Here is a 20,101-nt window from a genome sequence, read left to right on the forward strand (position 1 = left end):
GCCCATCAAGGTTACTTTTCTCTCCGTGAATTGCGCTGCACAGGGGAAGACGAGGTTCAGGTTCTGCTGCCGCTGGATAATGAGGGGCTGCGCCCTGTGTAACAGCCTCTCATCATCATTGTTCAGAGGCCAGAGAAGGCTGACATTGGTGCTTTGTCAAGAGAATGGATTAAATGACACTATTCATGTGTTCACTTGATTCCACTCTAAATGTAAAGAAAGACTTGTACTGTTTCCATTCTATATACATTTTTATGAATGTTTTATTTATGTATTCTAATAAATCTGAACTTGGAACTTTTTCTAAATAAAATATCTTGCGTTCTCCGGTTGAATTTCTCACTCGAGTCTGTGAATCTGGAAGTTTTGCCAAGTTAATAAATTGAAACAACGAACTCTGCCTGATGAACAACTTGGAGATCCCGCCACGTTTGCCGTCCCCAAGATCCCGCTATTGGACCTCCAGGCTGGATACACTAATATTTACTTCGCCAACGCAATCGGTGGAAATGGTTTTAGCTTCGGCTGCCAACGAAAGTTCTCGAAAACCTTTCGTGACCCGCGGACTGACGAAATAGGGAGCCAGCTGGAGTGAAATGTCAGGGTGACTTGGCTCGGGCACAAGCTGCTGCGACGTGAAGCCACAGAAGCTCGCAGGTCCCATAAATACCTTGGCAGAGCGCAGCGCTGGGCTGAGCACATAGATCGCAGGCTCGGAAACACTGCTGGATTATTACTGGCGGCTGCACGCTGGGCACTTTCTCCCAAGATCCAGGGACACTCTCCTGCAAGGCAAGAAGCTTGTTACACTCGGGTCGGCACCATGTCTGACGGCAGAAACCTGGAATGTGAAGCGGGAGCAGGCACCGGCGGGGAGCTGGATGACGACGAGATCCTCGCCACGTTGTCTGCCGAAGAACTGAAGCAACTCCAAAGCGAGATGGAAGATTTGGACCCTGACCCGCATGTCCCCTTGGGGCACAGACAGAAAGATCACACGGAGAGAGCCCCCACCGGCTCCTTTGATCACAGATCCCTAATTGAATACTTGTACTGGGAGAAGGAATCGAGTCGCCTCCTGGAGGAAGAGAGGATCCCGGCCGCGCTGCTGGAGAGCGAGGTGAGTGTGTGTCTGAACCCGGCACGTCGCCCTGATGGATCTCCACTGTGAATACAGCCTGTGAAAGTCAGCGCAACTCTGTCGAAACGATATATCCATGGCAGTAACGATACATTCTATGCCATTGCAATTTGAGGTACCGTGGACCTTTCAAAAGATTAAATGGGCCTTTTCTCGCTTCTATAATGATAACGAATTTATTGTCAAAGATAATTGAACAAAGCACTGATATTACATGCTGCAGCCAAACAGGTACCTTCATAATATACATTAAAAGATAGACAATAAATAATCACAGTTGCCACTGTGCAAGAAAATAAAACAAGGGCAATCTTTTTGTGGTGTCTGGGGTCCTGTAACAAGGGGAGGTTCAAGCATCAGATAACATTTGGAAATAAACTGTTCTTGAACCTATTGGCCTTCTGCTCTTCCTGTCTGGGGTCCTGTAACAAAGGGAGGTTCAAGCATCAGATAACATTTGGAAATAAACTGTTCTTGAACCTATTGGCCTTCTGCTCTTCCTGTCTGGGGTCCTGTAACAAGGGGAGGTTCAAGCATCTGATAACATTTGGAAATAAACTGTTCTTGAACCTATTGGCCTTCTGCTCTTCCTGTCTGGGGTCCTGTAACAAGGGGAGGTTCAAGCATCTGATAACATTTGGAAATAAACTGTTCTTGAACCTATTGGCCTTCTGCTCTTTCTGTCTGGGGTCCTGTAACAAGGGGAGGTTCAAGCATCTGATAACATTTGGAAATAAACTGTTCTTGAACCTATTGGCCTTCTGCTCTTCCTGTCTGGGGTCCTGTAACAAGGGGAGGTTCAAGCATCTGATAACATTTGGAAATAAACTGTTCTTAAACCTATTGGCCTTCTGAACTTTCTACCTGAAGGTAGCAGTGAGAAGAGGGGATCAAGGTGCTTGGGGATTCTTTATGATGTTGGCTGCCTTCTTGAGGCAGTGCCTCACATCCATGTCTTCAATGGATGGGAGGTTGGAACCTGTGATGGACCCTGCTATATTTGCTATCCTCTACAACCTTCTGCATTGCCAGCCATACAAATGACCAAACCAGCTGTGATGCAACCAGTCAGTTTACTTTTCCACAGTACACCTGTAGAAGTTTGATAGAGTATTTGATGACATGCCAAATCTCCTCAGACCTCTTAGAAAGTCGTTGGTCCACGCTCTTCATAGTTAACTTGTTGATCTTACATTTTGGTATCTCTATTGCCATGTTCAGTTGAACCCTTCACTATTTAGATATATGGTGAGCTATATAAATAGAAACTCAGCAAGTTTGCAATAGGTACGAGCTTCACCCTAGGCATGTACAGTTATATAAATTAATTTCACTCCATCTCAAAGCAGCTGAGCTTGTGATGCTTTGAAATGGAAAAGTTTGGTATATTAATAAGGATTCAAAATTATTCCATTTGCGTCTTAATGCAAGGGTTGCATTCAGTTGGAACTGAGATGTTTGTTAGCTGTAGGAGCTGTGCTTTATTGGATTTAGAAAATCTACATGACTGAAAGCAACAAGATGTAAAAAACTTAAACCTCTCTTTCCAAACAGCAAAATGCAGTGAAAAGTGACAATGAAACACAAGTTGAAAAGGACTGCAAGGGAGGAAATAATAAAAGTGAGGCAAAAAACAGTGGCACAGGAGAACCGAATGCTGTACATCTGAATGAAAATAGCCAGCAGAATCAGGAATCGGAAGATAGTGAGACGGAGAGGAAAAAGTTCACGTACAAATCAGAGAAAGAGGAGCTAGTGGAGATGATGAAGGCACAGCAAATCAAAGAACCGCCACTGACTGAACCCAATCCAAAATGTGAAGGTAATAGGAATAACCCACTGAAGGTTTTAGAGGAGAACAGCCCCGACCAACCACATGATCAGCAGAAGATTGAAGACGGCACTCCCTTATGCAACAAGCCAGATCCAGGCTCCTCCATTGAAGATGAAGGTGACAGCAAAGGAGAGGCCAAAGATGCACCTTCCATGCCGCTCAAAGAAAATCAAGAAAATACTGAATCCACGAAGGGAAAATTAAAAGCAGGAAAGAAGCTAGAAATGGACAGTAGTTTCCTCAAACTTACTGCTAGGCCTTCAGGAAACCCAGCACATTTGGATGAAGTACTGGCAGATATTCGCAAAAACAAACCTGATGTTAAAGAGGTAAACTTGAACAATGTGGAAAACATCCCAAAAGATATGCTGCGAAGCTTCGTGGAAGCCATAAAGAAGAATAAACACGTGACCTCTTTCAGCGTCACAAACACAGGTGCTGATGATAACATTGCCTTTGCAATCGCCAATATGCTGAGAGAAAACAAGAAAATAATTACCCTTAATGTCGAGTCCAACTTCATCACAGGTAAAGGCATTGTGGCTATCATGAGGTGCTTGCAGTTCAATGAGGTCCTCACTGAGCTGAGGTTTCACAATCAGAGGCACATGTTGGGGCACCATGCTGAGATGGAAATCGCCAGACTGCTCAAAGCCAATACAACCCTGCTGAAGCTGGGTTATCATTTTGAGCTGCCAGGGCCCAGGATGGTGGTCACCAACTTACTGAGTCGCAATCTGGATCAACAAAGGCAGAAGAGACTAGAGCTGCAGAGAAACCAGTTTGCACAGGAACAAGAAATGGTGATGAAGGCCTGTCAAAAGATTTCTCCTGACACACTGGCAATGCTGGATGCATACATGCCAAGTTTCTCCAACCTCTGTGAAGATCATTCCCTCCCACCAGTAGTCTTTCACAATCACTCGCCCAGTACTGCTCCAAGAGTACAACTCAGAAAAAAAAGCAAAAAGCAGAGTAAAAAAAAAGTTAATCAAGATAGAACAGATGTGAACGAAATGCCAAATTTAAAGGCAATGATAAGGTCACTAAAGCCAGTTCCCAGGATTCGGCAGGCACCAACGGTTGAACGGACCCCTCGAGATCAGTTGCTAAATGATATTCGTCAGAGCAATGTGGCCTATTTAAAATCTGTGAGTAATTTTTCCGTAATAGTGCATGCGTTTATGAAATAAATTATGCTAGACTAATCAACTAGAGATCTTTGAAAATGAATGTAGTCGAGTAGGTGAGAGGGAACCTGTGTGTTTTATGTACAATAGAAGTCTATTGGTTCTGTCCAGATTTTCGCATTTTCCATATTCTCGGACAGTACTTCTAAAATTCAAATTTAAGGAAGAATAAAGAAGAGGTGAACAGGTAAATTCATCAGCTTATACTGCATGCTTCATTTATCAAAACAAGCAGCTTTAAAGAAAAAGAAAAATGCCGCTGAGCATCTGTTGTGCACGCACATACACAAAAGTCGCAAAGTTTTAAAAAGTTTGAGAGTTTTCAGAAAGTCTGGATTCCCAGGTGTTTTGGATTTCTGGCATCCAGATTTTTGCGTTTCTACTGTACTTGGATTTTCAGAAAGCTTTTGATCCGGTTATCCCGAGGAGGTTGGTTAACATGAATACAGAGAATTGTGGTAATAAATTAGTGCAGATTGTTGGAGAACTGAGTTGGAATTCATGGGTCCTTCTCAGGAAGGCAGGCTATGACTCCAGGTGTTTGTGCTTGGATCTTAACTAAACACATCAATCATTTGCCTAAGGAGATCAAATGTAAAGTTTGCAAGTTCATTGATGACAAGAAATGTGAGTACCTGTAGTAATAATGATGAAAAAGGTTTGCAAGGGGAAATAGACAAGCTGAGTGAGTGTGCAACAAAAAGGCACATGGAACAATGTGGTAAAATGTAAGGTTATCTACTTTGGTGGAACAGAACAGAAATGCTGAGTCTTTTTTTAAATGATGGAGATACGGAACTGTTACTTAAAGCAAACATGTAAATTTAGCAGGCAATAAGGAAGCCAAGTGGTGTGCTGGTCCTTACTGTGAGAAATTAGAATACAAGAGTAAAGATGTCCTGTTACAATTACACAAAGCCTTGATGAGATCAAGTCTGGATGACTGAGTACAGTTTTGGTCACCAAAATTTTTTTAAAAAAGATACACTTGCTGCATAAATTTTCCTGGGATAAGGAATTTTAGAGGAGACATTTAGTTGGGGAAGTCTCTGTTTTCTAGAGTTCAACAGAATAAAAAATTCTGACCACAGGTATTATATGTCCATGTCTTTGACACAGTGTTCCTTAGCTTTTAATTTGAATGAGTTTCTTTGAAGTGATGTAGAAAATGACTGATGAGAAAAGATCAGTGGATGTTGTCGACATGGACTTTAGTAAAGTATTTGACAAGGCTGATCAAGAAGACAAATATGGAATCATGGTGACTTTTGTGGATTGGATTCAAGACAGCCTTGGTTTAAGAATCAGAAGGTAATGTGGAGGTTACTTCTTTGGAGAGTGCTGGGACTTCGATTGTTTGAGATATTCATAAATTATTGTCTGGAAATGTAGAAGGGATGTTAAGTACATCTGCAGTTAAGAAAAAAATTGGTGTAGTTATCAAAGAATACAACAAATCAGTTAGAGATATGGACAGAGAAATTTCAGATGGAATTTAATTCAGACAAGTGTAAGATGTCCTTCAGGAAGTCAAATGAAAGAGGAAAATATACAATGAATTGCAGGACACTTTGGAGCATTGATATGAGGAGGAATTGAAGGGTGCAGGTCCAGGTAGGTACAGTGATGAATGCTCTTCTTTATTGGTGGGGCATTGAATATAAAAGTCAGAAAGTTATTGTAACTGTACCAAATTCTGTTTAGTTGGAGTCTTGTATTCAATTCTGGTTGTGTATTATTGAAGGATGTAAGGGGGGGAAAAAATAGTACATCTTTCCTCAAATAAAGAGTTCAAAGGAATAAACAGAGTATCTGAGGTAAATAGTTTAGATCCTTGAAAGTGGAAGTTAGAGAAATACATGAGGAGACGAGCGGGAACTACAAATAGATTTATATTTAGAAAGAGGAGGCTTGAACCGAGCAAAAATGGCTTCATGCACAAGTTGGTCCAAATGATTAATTTTGATGTAATTTTATCTGGTATTTTCCCTTCTCCATTTCTTCCCTGCAAGATAGTATTCATAGGTTTGAACTTAATTACCATGGATACTTGCAATCCTATAATATATATTCTTTACATCGTTAATATCTGGCTAAAACAAATGCCAGCAACTGAATTTCCTTTACTTCAACACAATTTGAATCTCCACGTAGGTAACCAAGTAATGATTGATGCAGGAACCAAAGGCAATATTTCCTTCCGTTGCCCAGAGGTACAATGGTTAACAGTTAAGCCCGAGAAAAACCAAATCAAAAGAACAAGCATCATACCTGGAACATTCATAGCCCAGCCACTCAGGATCACAGCAGGTTTTCAATAAGTGACCAGAGACTTGAATGAGTGACTTCCTAAAATCATTGCATACAACAGCAGGAAAATAATGGCTCATTGAATCTACATAATTTATTTACAAGAACAATCAAACCAATTGCTTTTTTCCTCTGTTTGTTTACAATATTTCTATTTCATGTATTTATTCAATTCTTTATGGAAAACTATATTTAATACATTTCCATAAGGCAACAAGTCCAAACCACTCTTTGGAAAGAAATGTTTCAGCTCATTTTTTTTTTCATTTATTACTTTGCTAATCTCCTTTAAATGTACATTTATAGCTTGGTAACAGGCCCTTCTGGACCTTGAGCCCGTGCCACCCAATTACACCCAATGACCAGTTAACCTACCAACCCCGTACATTTTTAAAACATGGGTAGAGACCAGTGCACCCCGAGGAAAACCACACAGATGGGTTTTTAATTTTAATTAATTTTTTTAAGTTTTAAGAAAATACAGAATATAGGACTCAATTAATAGAAATAATACATTGAATATAAAATCATAGAAAAACATTCATAAGGTCTGAAAAATAAATCAAAAGGAAAGGAGAGTCCTTCTTCTCCCAGTGCCCCCTCCCCAGATTTGAAAGGGGATAAACAGCAAGGAATAGAGGGAGATAAAAAGAAAGAAAATAGAAAAGAAAAAGCAACCAGAGCAAGGTTCAACATCTCAGAGTGACATCATTTTAAAAGTATTAAATTTCAAATAAGGATTCTACTAATTGACAAATATCAAAATAAATTATACAATCTGGGCATTAAAATAATCTAAATAAGGTTGCCAAATTTTGACAAACATACCATATCTATTCCTAAGACTATAAGTAATCATCTCAAGGGGAATACAACTTTGCACTTCCGTGTTCCAACAATCAATGTGAAGTAGGGAATCAGATTTCCTGTTACCGCTGTACAATTCCTGGCTATTGACAACACAATTTTAATAAATTTTGATTTACTTCTGGAGAAGTTAACTTTTATAACTGCTAAATACCCCAGAAGGAACAATTCTGGGTCTAGAGAGAAGTTCACTCCCACAAATTTTGTCAATACTTCCCCCAATTCTATCCAAAAGGGTCTTAATTTTGTGCATAGCCAGATGGAATCGAAAAAGGTACCAAAATCCATATCACACCTAAAACACCCATCAGAAAATTCTGCTTTATTTTTATGCAACTTTTGAGGTGTGAGATATAATTGGTGTAGAAAATGAAGGTGAATCAGTCTATATCTGGAATTAATTAAAGTAGTCATACTATCTACACATAGATCTGACCAGCACTGTGGATTGATTTCAATGCCCAAATCCAATTCCCATCGTTCCCTCAACCTATGTAGTCCAGATTTTGGGTTTTGATCTTGGATCAGAGTATAGATATTAGAAATAAATTTAGTTGCATTCTCCTTTCAAATTAGGATTTCCATGTCTGAGCACATTGGTAGGATCATTAATGATCCCCATTTTTCCTCCAAAAATGTTCCCAATTGGAGATAGCAGAAGAATGTGTTGTTAGGTAAATTATATTTATTAAAAGACATAGATTTCCCCTGTTGATCATAACAATCTTCAATGTTCCTGATACCATGTTGGTACCAGGTAGCCAAGATTCTATGACCCAAAGTCATGGGTATTAAACTGTTTTAAGATAGAGGCGTCTTTTAGAATAATCCCTCTTTTAATCCTACAAATTGTTTAATTTTATCCCAAATATAAATTGCATGTTTCAATAATGGATTATTTGTTTTCCTTTTAATTAATTTAAAAATCCATTTATAAATAAATTCCTTTTTGATTTTTAACTCTCCAGTTATTGGCAATATATTATTTTTATTTATTCTAAATTCTTTGTCTTTTTCTTAGCTTTTCCAGCATGAAGGAGAAGAATTCAAGCTTCTCTTGTCTATCCATATGAAAATAACTTTTCATCCAAAAAAACATTCCTCTAAACTGTCATCATTCTGTGTCATAAGCCCTTTTTGTTTTTCCTTCAGTTTAGAGCAAGTATTTTGCATCCCCTTTGCACAATTTCTTGAATTTGCATCGTAGAAACATAGACAATAGGAGCAGGAGTAGGTCATTCGACCCTTCGAGCCTGCTCCGCCATTCAACGAGATCATGGCTGATCTTAAAGTTCAGTACCCCGTCCCCGCCTTCTCTCCGTAACCTTTAATACCGTTATACTGAAGAAATATATCTAATTCCCTCTTAAATATATTTAATGAACCTGCCTCTACTGCCCTGTGTGGCAATGAATTCCACAGATTCACCACCCTCTGGGTAAAGAAATTCCTCCTCATCTCGGTCCTAAATGGTTTGCCTATTATCCTCAAACCATGGCCCCGGGTTCTGGATTTTCCCATCATTGGAAACATCCCATCTGCATCCATTCTGTCCAGTCCTGCCAGAATTTTATATGTCTCTATGAGATCCCCTCTCAATCTTCTAAACTCCAGCGAGTACAATCCCAATTTGTGCAATCTTTCCTCATAAGTCATTCCTGCCATTCCAGGTATCAGCCTGGTGAATCGCCTCTGCACTCCCTCCATTGCAAGAACATCCTTCCTTAGATAAGGTGACCTTTCGAAATGTCACGATTTCACATGCTTTATACAATTTCCTGCCAGACAAAGATTAATGAACTAATATCTCAAGTATCTCTTTTCTTTCACCCCCTTTAATAATGTTCAATTTACCATGTACTGCTTCTCCTCATTCTTTGCCCCAATATTGCGGTTGCAGCATTAATTTCACAACCGCTGTGCATTGCATCATTCCACTATCTTGCTTCTGCACTGCTGAATTCATTCATTGGCTTTAATATTTATTGCACTTCCAATTTCTCTACTATTTGCACAATTCAGTCTTAGACCCTTTACTCCCAAGACAAAGACATGGGTATCTATTTTGGGCCTCTGTTCTAGGAAGAGGCAAACACCCTCAGGCTTTACTGGTAGTATGTAAATTGAAATGTAAAGGGACTACATACTCTTGACAAAGAAGAACCAGTTGGGACCATGGACCATTTTCAACTGTTCCTGGTGTTAACATACTAATTGCAAATCCTGAAACTTCACAGTCATTTTCAGAGTTATTTTCAATTATTTTTATGGCAGCTGCATTAACCCATTTTTAAATTAACTGCCTCATCAGAACCAGAAATATGTTGTATTCCCCCAAAAAAATGTTTGTGTTCCACTGATACCAGTGACTGGTGGTTCAAAGCAAAAAAAAAATCATGATTGAAATGTCTGAGATTATATTAGAAGCTGCATCTGTTTCCAGAATCAAATTTACTTCTACCGTCAATGTACAAAATTAATGGTTAAGCACATTCCATTCCCAATACAGAAGAACATAAGGAACAGGAGCAGGAACTTGTCAGTCTCCTGAGCCTGTGTCACCTTTCAGTAAGATCATGGCTGATCCAAGTTAGACCAAAATACAACTTGCCCACTCTCACCCCCAACCCTCAACTCCCTTGTAGTTGAAATATTGTCAATCTTTGCCTTGAATATATTTAATAATCCCACTTCTACAGGTTCCTGGAATAGAGAAATTATCATCCTGAGAAAAGAAATTCTCATCTTCATCTGAAATGTGTGACTCCTTGTTCTGGAATTACGTCTCCTAGTTCTAACCCCCACCCCCAATACGGGGAAACGTCCTCTCAGAATCCCCCTGTCTATCCCCTTCAGAGTCTATAATGATAGACTAAAATCACTTCTCATTCCCCTATGCTCTAAATGAGAAAAGAGCCAGCCTGATCCACTATTTTTCATGGATCAACCCTTTCCTCCTGGGACAGCAGCCTAGTTAATCTTCTCTGCTCTGCTTCCAATACAAGCACTTTCATCCCTCAATATGGAGACCAAAAGTGCCTAAAGTACTTCAGGGTCAGGTTCACTACTATCTTTTAGTACTGCATCAAAACTTTATTTTTGTAATCAATAATCCTTGCAATAGAAGTCAACGTTCAAGTAACCTTACTAATTACTTGCTGCAACTGCATGTTAACTTTGTGCTTTTTGTACAGAAAGTACCATATTCTTTTGCATGTAACATAGTCTCACCTTCATTTACATAATTTGAATTTTCAATCCTCTTTTCAAAATGTAGATAAACTCAATTTTCTATATTTGCTATGCTAAATGACAATTTCTTGAGACTCACTCTTTTTTAAAAAAAACTAATACTAATCTAATCCCTCCCTCTAATCAAGATTACAAGAAAAATTCAAAGGTGGATCAAGTCGCAACCTCCAGAAGACAGATGGATCAGCACTGGAGCACCTATATCACTTAATACTCCCAATTATGATAATATTCTATAAATGGGCCCAATACCTTTTCAAACTGAAACTTTTCATCTTTAATACTATACCCAATTTTCTCTAAACTGAAATATGCCATTACATCATGTAGCCACTGTGCATGAGTTGGTAAGAGTTCATCATTAAGATTGCAACACTCACTCTATACAGTATCTTTGCTTGTTCAGTATCCTTCTCACAGTTTGCTAACCTCCCAATCATTATATCATCAACAAATGTGATTAAAATATCCTTCTTCCCTTCAACCAAGTCATGAAATAGTTAAAGCCTTACCACTGATTCATATGGCACCTCATTAATTACAGGTTTTTTTTAAGCACCATTTCTGCTAAATACCTTTAAATTACAGAACAAAAATTAATTATTGTATGCCTAATTCTCTTCACACAGGGATGATGCCATATCATGTTTGGGGACCACAAGTATGAGTTGTAAAACACAGGATTCTGTTGACACCATGGTTAAGTGAAAAAACCCACAAATGCTGGAGAAACTCAACAGGTCAAACAGTGCCTTTATGTAGCAAAGGTAAGATACATCATCAACGTTTCAGGCTTTACTTTTGCTACATAAAGGCTCTGTTTGACCTGCTGAGTTTCTCCAGCATTTGTGGGTTTTTTCACACAAGTTTGAGTTTGTTCTTTAAAATGTAAAATAACCTTTGGTTTCTGATATCCTTGCACTATTTGTTGCATTTCAACTGAATGATTAAATGCATTATTTTCATTTTATCTCATCAACAGGTTCCACTTCCAAAGCTGTTGAGTTAGTCACGTTAATGTGAAGAGCCAGTAAGCCAAATATTGGGCTAAAATTTCAAATTCGTGCAACAATGGAGAAGGAGTGTCACAATAAACCTTTGACAGATCCCTACTGTTTGCATATCTGTGTGGGAACAATTAACAAGAACAGGTTGGCGGTGTTTATCTTTTGCATAAACTGAAAGCATAAAAAGACTATTGTCTTACGAAGTTACTTATTCATTTTGATTTGTATCTTGGAATCTGGAATGTCCTATAAAATGAAATTATAAAACATTTGCTTCATGTTTATCATTTTAATGCACTTTAGCTTTTGTTTTACATTACTAAATTCATTGCAAAGGTCACCAGTCAACATGAAAGCTTTGATAAAAACCTCTGTTTGTTGCAATTGTCAATGACTCCTTTCATACCGCCAAACCTCCTAGGAAGTGAGTAAACTAAGCGGGTATGCTGCACTCGGGAACCATGATTTACCTGGATCAATGGGAACCTGGGATTTTAAGGGGGGTGATGTATTACGTTCAGCTCTCTGACAGCCCCACCGACTGCACAGTTATATTTCACAGTGCAGCCAGACACGCTGTGAAATATAACCGTGCTATCGACTGGGCTGTCAGAACGTGGCCACCAGGGCTGTCAGAGCGCAGCCAGCTGTATTGTGAAATATAACTGTGTTTTAAATTGCAAGACTAAGAATAAGTAATACGCCAATACTTGAACACTTCATCAGGACCAAGAAAGGATGAGAGCATGAGCTAGGGGTCTGCGAGAGGCAGTGCAGTGAAATGTCCAGGCCCTAGTACTGGCATGGACCAGTGAGGATGCATCTGCCTCCATGCTGTGCCAGCACCAGGCCTTGTGTCACCTAGCCGAGCATTAACTTCACCTTATTCCTTCCAATTGCTTTGGCAGATATCTGCCTGCTCTGCTGAGAGAATTAGTAGGGTGCAGAGAACCAGGCAGACTGAAAAGATACTAAATAATTAAATTTAATTGCTCTAATATCATTGTGCAGCAGCCTGACATTACATAGCACCATGAATAACCCCTTTATTAGTGGGATTGATGGACTCATTCATCCCAGACGAGAGATCATCTCAGATTGTAGGGTCTTGCGTCGGCTACGTCTGGCCGGATGTTCCCGTGATTTGAGCACAGACAGCAGGGAGAGTGCGGACAGCAGGTCACCATCCCGCTATTGCCTGGCCCAACCCCAAGAAGTTCCTGTGTCAGGGGAGCGCAAGCATCACAAGGCAAGAGGGAGGGTGATTCTGGTCATGGTGACAGGCAGAGCCTTCATTCACCATGGAAGAGATGAGAGACATTGTTCATCTCCTAAACCACGCCATTTAGGAAATGCTGGGAATGCTCAGTAGTTCAGGCTGTCTCTAGACGGAGAGGGTGGGGGAGGAGGGGAAAGAGCAAGAGAAGTGTGAGTGTTTCAGCTCAATGAACTGGGGTTCTATCTCCACATGTGCTGCCTGACCTGCTGAATGGTTCCATCACAATTCCACTCCATGCCTTTCCCTTCCTTTAGTGTCAGCAGGACTGAAGCTCAGGGGAAGATGGTCTAAATTGTGAGGTTTGGGTGTTGTGTGAGCAGGACAGGAGCAGGTCAAATATGGCTCCAGTGTGAGGTGTGACATGTCACATAGGGCAGAGCTCTCCCCTGGTGTCATGTCCATTCTGCTCTGACCACCCAATGGGGCTGGATGTGTGAAGGGGGGAGAGAGGGTGTTCCCCAAACCTATCTCCAGTCAAGACACGATCGGGTGTCTGTCGTCTTACACCACGGGCCTGTGGAGAACAACCCCCCCCCCGCCAAGAGTAATTGGAAGGAATCAGATGGATTTGATGTTAGGCAAGGTGTGGTGGCCTGGAGGCAGACACATCCTCACCAGTGCGTGCCAGTACTAGGGGCCCAGACACTTCACTGCTTCTCGCAGATCCCCAGCTCATGCTCTCATCCACTCTCAGTTCTGATGAAGGGTTCCAGTATTGGCGCATTACTTATTCTTTCAATTTAAAACACACATATTTCTTAGCGCGGCCAGTCACTCCGACAGCCCCGGCAGCCACACTCTGACAGCCCAGCCGACCCCGCAGTTATATTTCACAGTGCAGCAGGCCGCACTCTGACATTACTACCGGCTGCACTCTGACAGCCCCACCAACTGTACAGTTATGTTTCACAGCATGGCCCGGCTAGGTGTAGTTGGCGGGGCTGTTAGAGCACTGCCAACACTCTGTGAAATATAACTGCCAGACTGATGTAAGCATACAGACACTAATGTCACTAACGGTACCCGGTAAGTCCAGTAGACCATTCACACCACCAGAGGGATAAACGAGTTAACTTGGTCAGGCTCTGATACTTGCCCCACCAAGAGTCCGAGCCCATTTGATTTTTACTCGCCCCTCTCAGTTGGGACCTTTCACACTGCCAGATTACCCGCTGAGAACCCGCTAAATTGGCTAGTTCGACCCACATGTACTTGGCGGTGTGAAAGGGGATAGAACACTCACTCTGCTACAAATTACCAGCGAAACATCAAGAGGGAAGTTTTCCCACATTCTGATTCCAGGTGCTTATATTCTTGCCTATACTTTTTAGTTTTAACATGGATCATCTTTTGTGGAAAATTTACCACAAATATCTCAAGTTTATAGACAGACGATATTTTGTTTTGCAATTAAAGTGATAGTTGTATTGCTAATGGAAGCATTACAGAACATTCGTCTTGAGCCCTTCTTACACAGGGATCACACAATACTGCTGTAAAGAAGACCTGTAATTAAGCCGGCTTTTCTGGTTTACACTGAACTAAATAACACCGCCATGATGCTGTCCCGCTGTCTCATTTTACACAAGCCAGCATTCCAGGAGCAAAAGAGGCAGGACGTGTAACACAGCAGCATCAGCATCTAGTGTGATGTATAACATATCGTATTTGACAGTATATAAGATCCACTTTAAAATATCCCGAGTTGAAATTAGGGTGATAATGGCGAGTAACTCCAACAGTGATCATTATCACCGTGTGGCTCACCGGCATCACCACTATTATTGGAGGCTGGTAGCAGGCTGTCGGGAGGGACTGGGGTGGTGGGATCAGTGTGGCGACTGGTGTTGGTCCCTCCACTGGTCCCACGGCCCCACTCCCCCATCCCCCCCCCCCCCGGGAGAGAGAAGGGCAGCAAGACTAGCGCAGGGACTGACAGTGGGCTGCCTGGAGAGAGCCGCCGGAAGAGAGCAGGAAGTGGGACCAGCACGGGGACTGACAGCAGGCTGCCTGGAGAAAGCAGCGCAGCAGGCCGCTGGGAGAGAGTGGGGAACAGGACCCGCACAGTGACCAACAGCTGCAGTTTTTTATACAATGTTTTCTGCTACAGTGAAGCTGCTTTAGTTTTCTCTCGTAAGTTACAGCAGTATTATTATTATTAAAATGATTTTTCCTGTTGTCCTAGTTGCATGTTTTGTCCTTACATGTAAATAAAGTTTTAAAATGTCAATATTTGCTGCTGAAATTGGGGGTGGGGGGGGGGTCTTTTATGCCTGTTGGTCTTATATGTTTCAAATACATTAAACATACATACCCTCTCTCGTCCTGCAGGCTCGCCCTTTTTACACAGATGTTTATTCGATGCTATGACTACCTCCACTGCCATCTTAAAGGAGGAACTACAATGACCCCCCCCTTCCCCCCCATTCTGTGTTCATATCTTTTACACAGAAGGCGTTGCACAATAAAGACACAATATTCCTGCCTTGAAGTGGCTGTGTAAAAGAGGCTTTGATTTCTGCAAATTGCACTATCAAACCCAATACTCCACTCAATGTCAAAAGATCATTAACAATTACTTTTGTTATTTGGGGTGCAGGTGTGCTGGTAGTGTGCACAAGTAACTCTCTCCCAATAAAGGTTTATTATCTCAGTTTCAGTCCATTCTAGTCAAGTCAAACTTTTCTGGTTCAGGTTGGAGCTGTGGGGTGCATGAATATTGTAAGCCTAAAGGTCGAATCAAGCTTCTGCTATCTGAATCAAACTGCTAATACTTGCCATAAACATAGTAAGTGTTTCCAAATTGGGTCAGTTGACATTTTGCACAATCAGCTTTAAAATTAGCCTTAAAACAATTCTTAGTAAACTTCAAAAATTACAATAAGTTGCAAGCTGTATTTAAGGGAAAATTTCAACCAAATCTTTCTGAAGTCTGAATTTCAGTTCCTTTATTCATTGAAACAATAGAGAATAAACTTGCAAAATAATACTGTTTGCTGCAAAACTAGATTAATAAGGGGCAGTTAAATTGAAGAGCTTTTATAGCTCTGTTTGGAAACACAAACAAAATTCTAAAAGAATTGCTGTAGCACAAAATCAGCAACAAAATCTGTATTGATTACTACAAAATGTAGTAATTCATTGTGCCCAGGAGAATTTATTGTTCACCCCTATGGCCTTAATGGCATTGAATTAGCCAAAAAAGTTTTAAATTGGAGTTGTTGCCTAATTGGACTGGTTGCTTCTTTGAAGTCTTATAGTTTATGGTTAATCTTCAAATTGCAGTATTTAGTTTCAAGTAGCACCAATGCTCATTGGCAAATTAATAATTAGCAAAGAGCAAAAAACTGATAATAGTCACAACGTTTGTGTTTTTTTTTATAAAAACAAGATGACCCAAAATTTGGACCACTTAAAGGACTCCACTCCACTGCAATTGCAAGGTAATCAATGCAAAAGGAAAATTCACACAAACCTCTGGAGCTGGTCACATTGGCCTTTTGGCTAAGAACAAATGTTGTATCTGTTCTTATCAGAGCAGACAAACAGAGCAGAGAAGTGAGAGCTATACCAGCAGCGACGAAGACGACGGAGAAGGACGTCTGAGGGGATGAGATCATCTGGAGCGAACCGGCTTGCTGACGTGATGGTGAATCTATGCAGATTGGAAAGCCAATCTAACACTCTCCCCAGCTGTAAACCCACCTCCTCCAGTTCGATGAAGATGGCTGCGGCAGGAAACCCTTCCTCAGCAGCACTCAGGATCCGCAGCACTGTCAGGGTCACAGTAAAGGATCTTAGTGAAGAGTTGCCCTTCTCCCGGGTCCTTTTAACGTGCAAGGTCCTGATGGAGTGCCTCAAATTTGAGACAAAAGGTATCTTCTGCCTCAAGGATGTCGTGGACAACAGTCTCTTCAATGTGACTTTCAGGGCCTTGTCAGGATGACAGAAGCTGCTTCAGGAATTCCAGGAGAAGGGTAACATGGCTTCACTCTTGCTGTTCAGAGAGTAGCCACTCTTCACCCTTCCGACACAGAATGGTACACATGTTCAACCCGCATGCCAGCTGGGCATGTGCTCTCCTTCCTTGGGCCAGGGACCTGCATAGTCATCAAGGAAGCATTGGGATCTGGACCTGGACCAACAAGTACCAAATAAAGGTTAAACTGAGGAAGGACAGCCAAGGTGTCATCATCCACCCCCCCCCCCAACCCCAGTCTCCATGTTTGCCATTGGAGGAAACTGTAGGTACCTGATCTATGCTGAACAGCCCAGAGTTTGCAGAAAATGCAACAGAGAGGAGACGGCCCAATACAGTGTGGTTATCTGTAAAAACTGTAAGGAGGAGGTCCCCAGACCAAAAACTGTGGAGAAAGCAAGTGCTGCAACCTGTGTGGCAAGGCAGGCTACCTCCACTATGCCTGCCCAAAATGTATCACCACTTATGCATAGGCAGCAAGGGGGAAAGTGGCCAACACCACCCCCTCCCCAACAAAGCCATCACCCCGCAATCACAACAGTGAACAAGACTCAAGAGGTTATGGTGCCAGAGACTGAGAGCAGGGAGGAGATGAAACCCCAGGCGCACCAAACCACAGTTACAAGTTTGGAGGCCCCTACGGAGGGGACAGAAAAGATGGAGGAGGGAGCAGTGGAGGGGGAATAGCAGGTGGTGGGGAAAAGGAAAAAAGGGAAAGGGTGCAAGCAGAAGCCAGCAGCCTCTCTTCTTCATCGGAGGAGGAAGCCGACACAAGTACTGGATGCTGACAAAGGAAACGGAAGGAGAGAGAAGAAAAGGTGAATTATGACCAAGCATTGACCCCAGGCCCAGGAGACCATAAGCAAGGTGGAGGTTGATGCTCCTCTGCCCTGGGAGACTGGAAACAGCAGAGGTTGCAACCACCGCCCCCCCCCCAGCTCCAAGAGATTAGGAGCAGCACCAAGGCAGTGCCCCCCCCCCCCCAGCTCCAGGAGATCTGGAGCAGCGCAGATGCCATGGTCCCCCCCGCCCCAGCCAATGGAAAACATCGACAATCCAAGAAGCCGCGCAGATACCATGGCCTCCCCACCCCCAGCCAGATCTGTCCCGGTGGCAACACTAGCGGTGCCCAAGGAGACTCCACTCCCAGAAGAGGAGAATCAGAACTCGTTCCTGAGACCACAGTCAGTATGGAAGTTCACCCAAGCAGCGGGCATGTGGGCTCATGGACACTAACTGTACAAAAAAGATTAAGTACTGTCAACTCCAAAGAACTTAAAACGTACTTTAAATTTGGTACTCAATGTGTGTAGTGTTAAATGAACTATGCAATGTGTAAATGTTTTGCAGTTTTTGAGTAAAATGAAAGTTGATGTCATGTTCCTCTCTGCCACACCTCCAAAACTTTCAGAGGAGGTTGCAATGGTTTTCAGAGTGGTCAGGGGGAATGATTGCCGTGCTTCCGGGCTGGGCATTTTACTGCGGAGTGGCAACTTCACAATCACGGAGGTGGTTGGGGGCAGCGTCTCCTCGTGGTGGACCTTAGGTACGGCATCACTCCAATCCAACTGAGCGCTGTGTATGCCTCACCTGTACAGAATGAGAGACTGACAATTTTCCAGCAACTCCCACCTAGTCGCTGGTGACATCCAGACTGGTTGTCCTGGCCGGATACTTCAACTGCATCATAGATGCAGATGAATGATCTGGCGGTGCTGACAGCAGACCAGACAGCTCCTTCAGACTCCTGATGGAGATGGTAAAGGACACACAGCTGTGCAATGCCTTCAGCAACCCTGCAGGTGGAGCATAGCTGCAGCCCACCTAGTCAAGTTCAGGTGGCTCGAGCCGGTCCCAGATAGACTTCGTCTTTGTGTCGAAGGCCATCACAGTCAGAAACACTGACATCACACCAGTGTTCTTCTGACCACTGCCTCCTTCATGTCTCCTGTTATCTGCAGGAGGACCAGAAGATAGGCAGGGGGATGTGGAAGCGGAAGCTGAACATGAAGTTGCTGACCCCAGAGAATATAGAGGAGCTAAAGGAGGAATACACCGGTTGGAGATCCACGAAACCCTTCTTTGACTCCCCAGAGCCCTGGTGGGAAGCGACCAAGGGGAACATCAAAAGGTTCTTCATCTTCAAAGGTGTTCAGAGGGAGCTGAGTCAACTCCAGACTGAGTTTTAAAAAAAACTCCTTCTGTAGTCAAGAGGGGTAAATGTGAGGGAGGAACTCCAAAGAGTGAAGAGCCAGCAAGCCTTGCAATACACCTCAGAGTCCTCCAAGGTCATCTTCAGATCCAGGATGAAACGTGCTCCATTTCTTCTTCCAGAAGGTTTACAACCTTAAGGAAGGGGATGGCTCAGTCACATCCTTACACACAGGCATTCAGAAGATCTGTAGATGCTTTTATGCCAGCCAGTATGACGCTTAGACTACAAAAACAATGACCTCCCAAAACTTCCTGTCCTCTATCATGGAGGTCTTAGACAGCAACACAAGGGAATGTCTGGACTATGGGAGAGCTGACAGACTCCATCAGTCCTTGGAGATTGGTAAGATTCCCAGAAGTGATGGCCTTTTGGCTGAATTGTACATGGCTTTGTGGCCCAGACCTGCTGAAAGTATACAATGCTATGCTCTTGGCAGGAAGCATGTCAGACGCCAAGAAGGGCATCATCACCCTCCTCCACAAAAAGGGGAAGAAGGATGTCAGAAATTGGAGACCTATTTCGCTGCTAAATGTGGACTACCAAATCCTGTCCAAGGCCATCACCAATCAAGTCGTCTGCTCTGGGAAAGGTGATCCACCCTGACCAGACCTGGGCTGTTCAGAGCAGCAAGCTCTCAACCTCATGCTGCTCAGGGATAGCATCGCCTCTGTGGAGATCAGCCAAGACCAGGAGAAGGCTTTCAACTGGGTTTCACAAATGTACGTGATGGATGGGTTTTGGGGAGGGAATTTGGAATTGGATTAAACTGCTCTACGGAGATATTTGTAGTGCAGTCCAAGTCAACAGATGGGAGACAGATAACTTCTCCATTAAGTCTGGAGTTAGTCAAGGCTGCCTTCTGACTCCAGTTTTATTTGTGTGCTGTGTAGACCCTTTTGCCGAAGACATCAGGAAGGACAAGGGCAGCCCTAGCTGTAGCAAAAAAATGTATTATGTCAGCCTGGAAATTAGAAGATAACTTGAGAATACAACAATGGTATATAGAAATGAATAAATGTATTCCATT

The 20,101-nt window shown here is 42.4% G+C and overlaps 1 protein-coding gene across 3 annotated transcripts; it reads left to right on the forward strand.

Moving 5' to 3' along the window:
- The first annotated feature begins 611 nt into the window (after positions 1–611).
- On the forward strand, positions 612–19,471 carry lmod3 (leiomodin 3 (fetal)). 3 transcript variants are annotated; one of them, XR_011357440.1, is made up of 4 exons: positions 612–1,120; positions 2,696–4,126; positions 11,577–11,745; positions 18,821–19,471. XR_011357440.1 is itself a non-coding variant. In XM_069937085.1 (3 exons), exons 1-3 carry the CDS (start codon positions 824–826, stop codon positions 11,601–11,603), a joined length of 1,755 nt encoding a protein of 584 aa, XP_069793186.1. In that variant the 5' UTR covers positions 612–823; the 3' UTR covers positions 11,604–11,868. The 3 variants fall into 3 exon arrangements, 1 of the variants encoding a protein (XP_069793186.1); XR_011357439.1 differs by lacking the exon at positions 18,821–19,471 and adding an exon at positions 15,212–15,371; XM_069937085.1 differs by lacking the exon at positions 18,821–19,471 and having other exon boundaries at positions 11,577–11,868.
- The last annotated feature ends 630 nt before the right edge of the window (positions 19,472–20,101 follow it).

This window comes from Narcine bancroftii, chromosome 5 (assembly GCF_036971445.1).
Source record: "Narcine bancroftii isolate sNarBan1 chromosome 5, sNarBan1.hap1, whole genome shotgun sequence".
NCBI lineage: Eukaryota > Metazoa > Chordata > Chondrichthyes > Torpediniformes > Narcinidae > Narcine > Narcine bancroftii.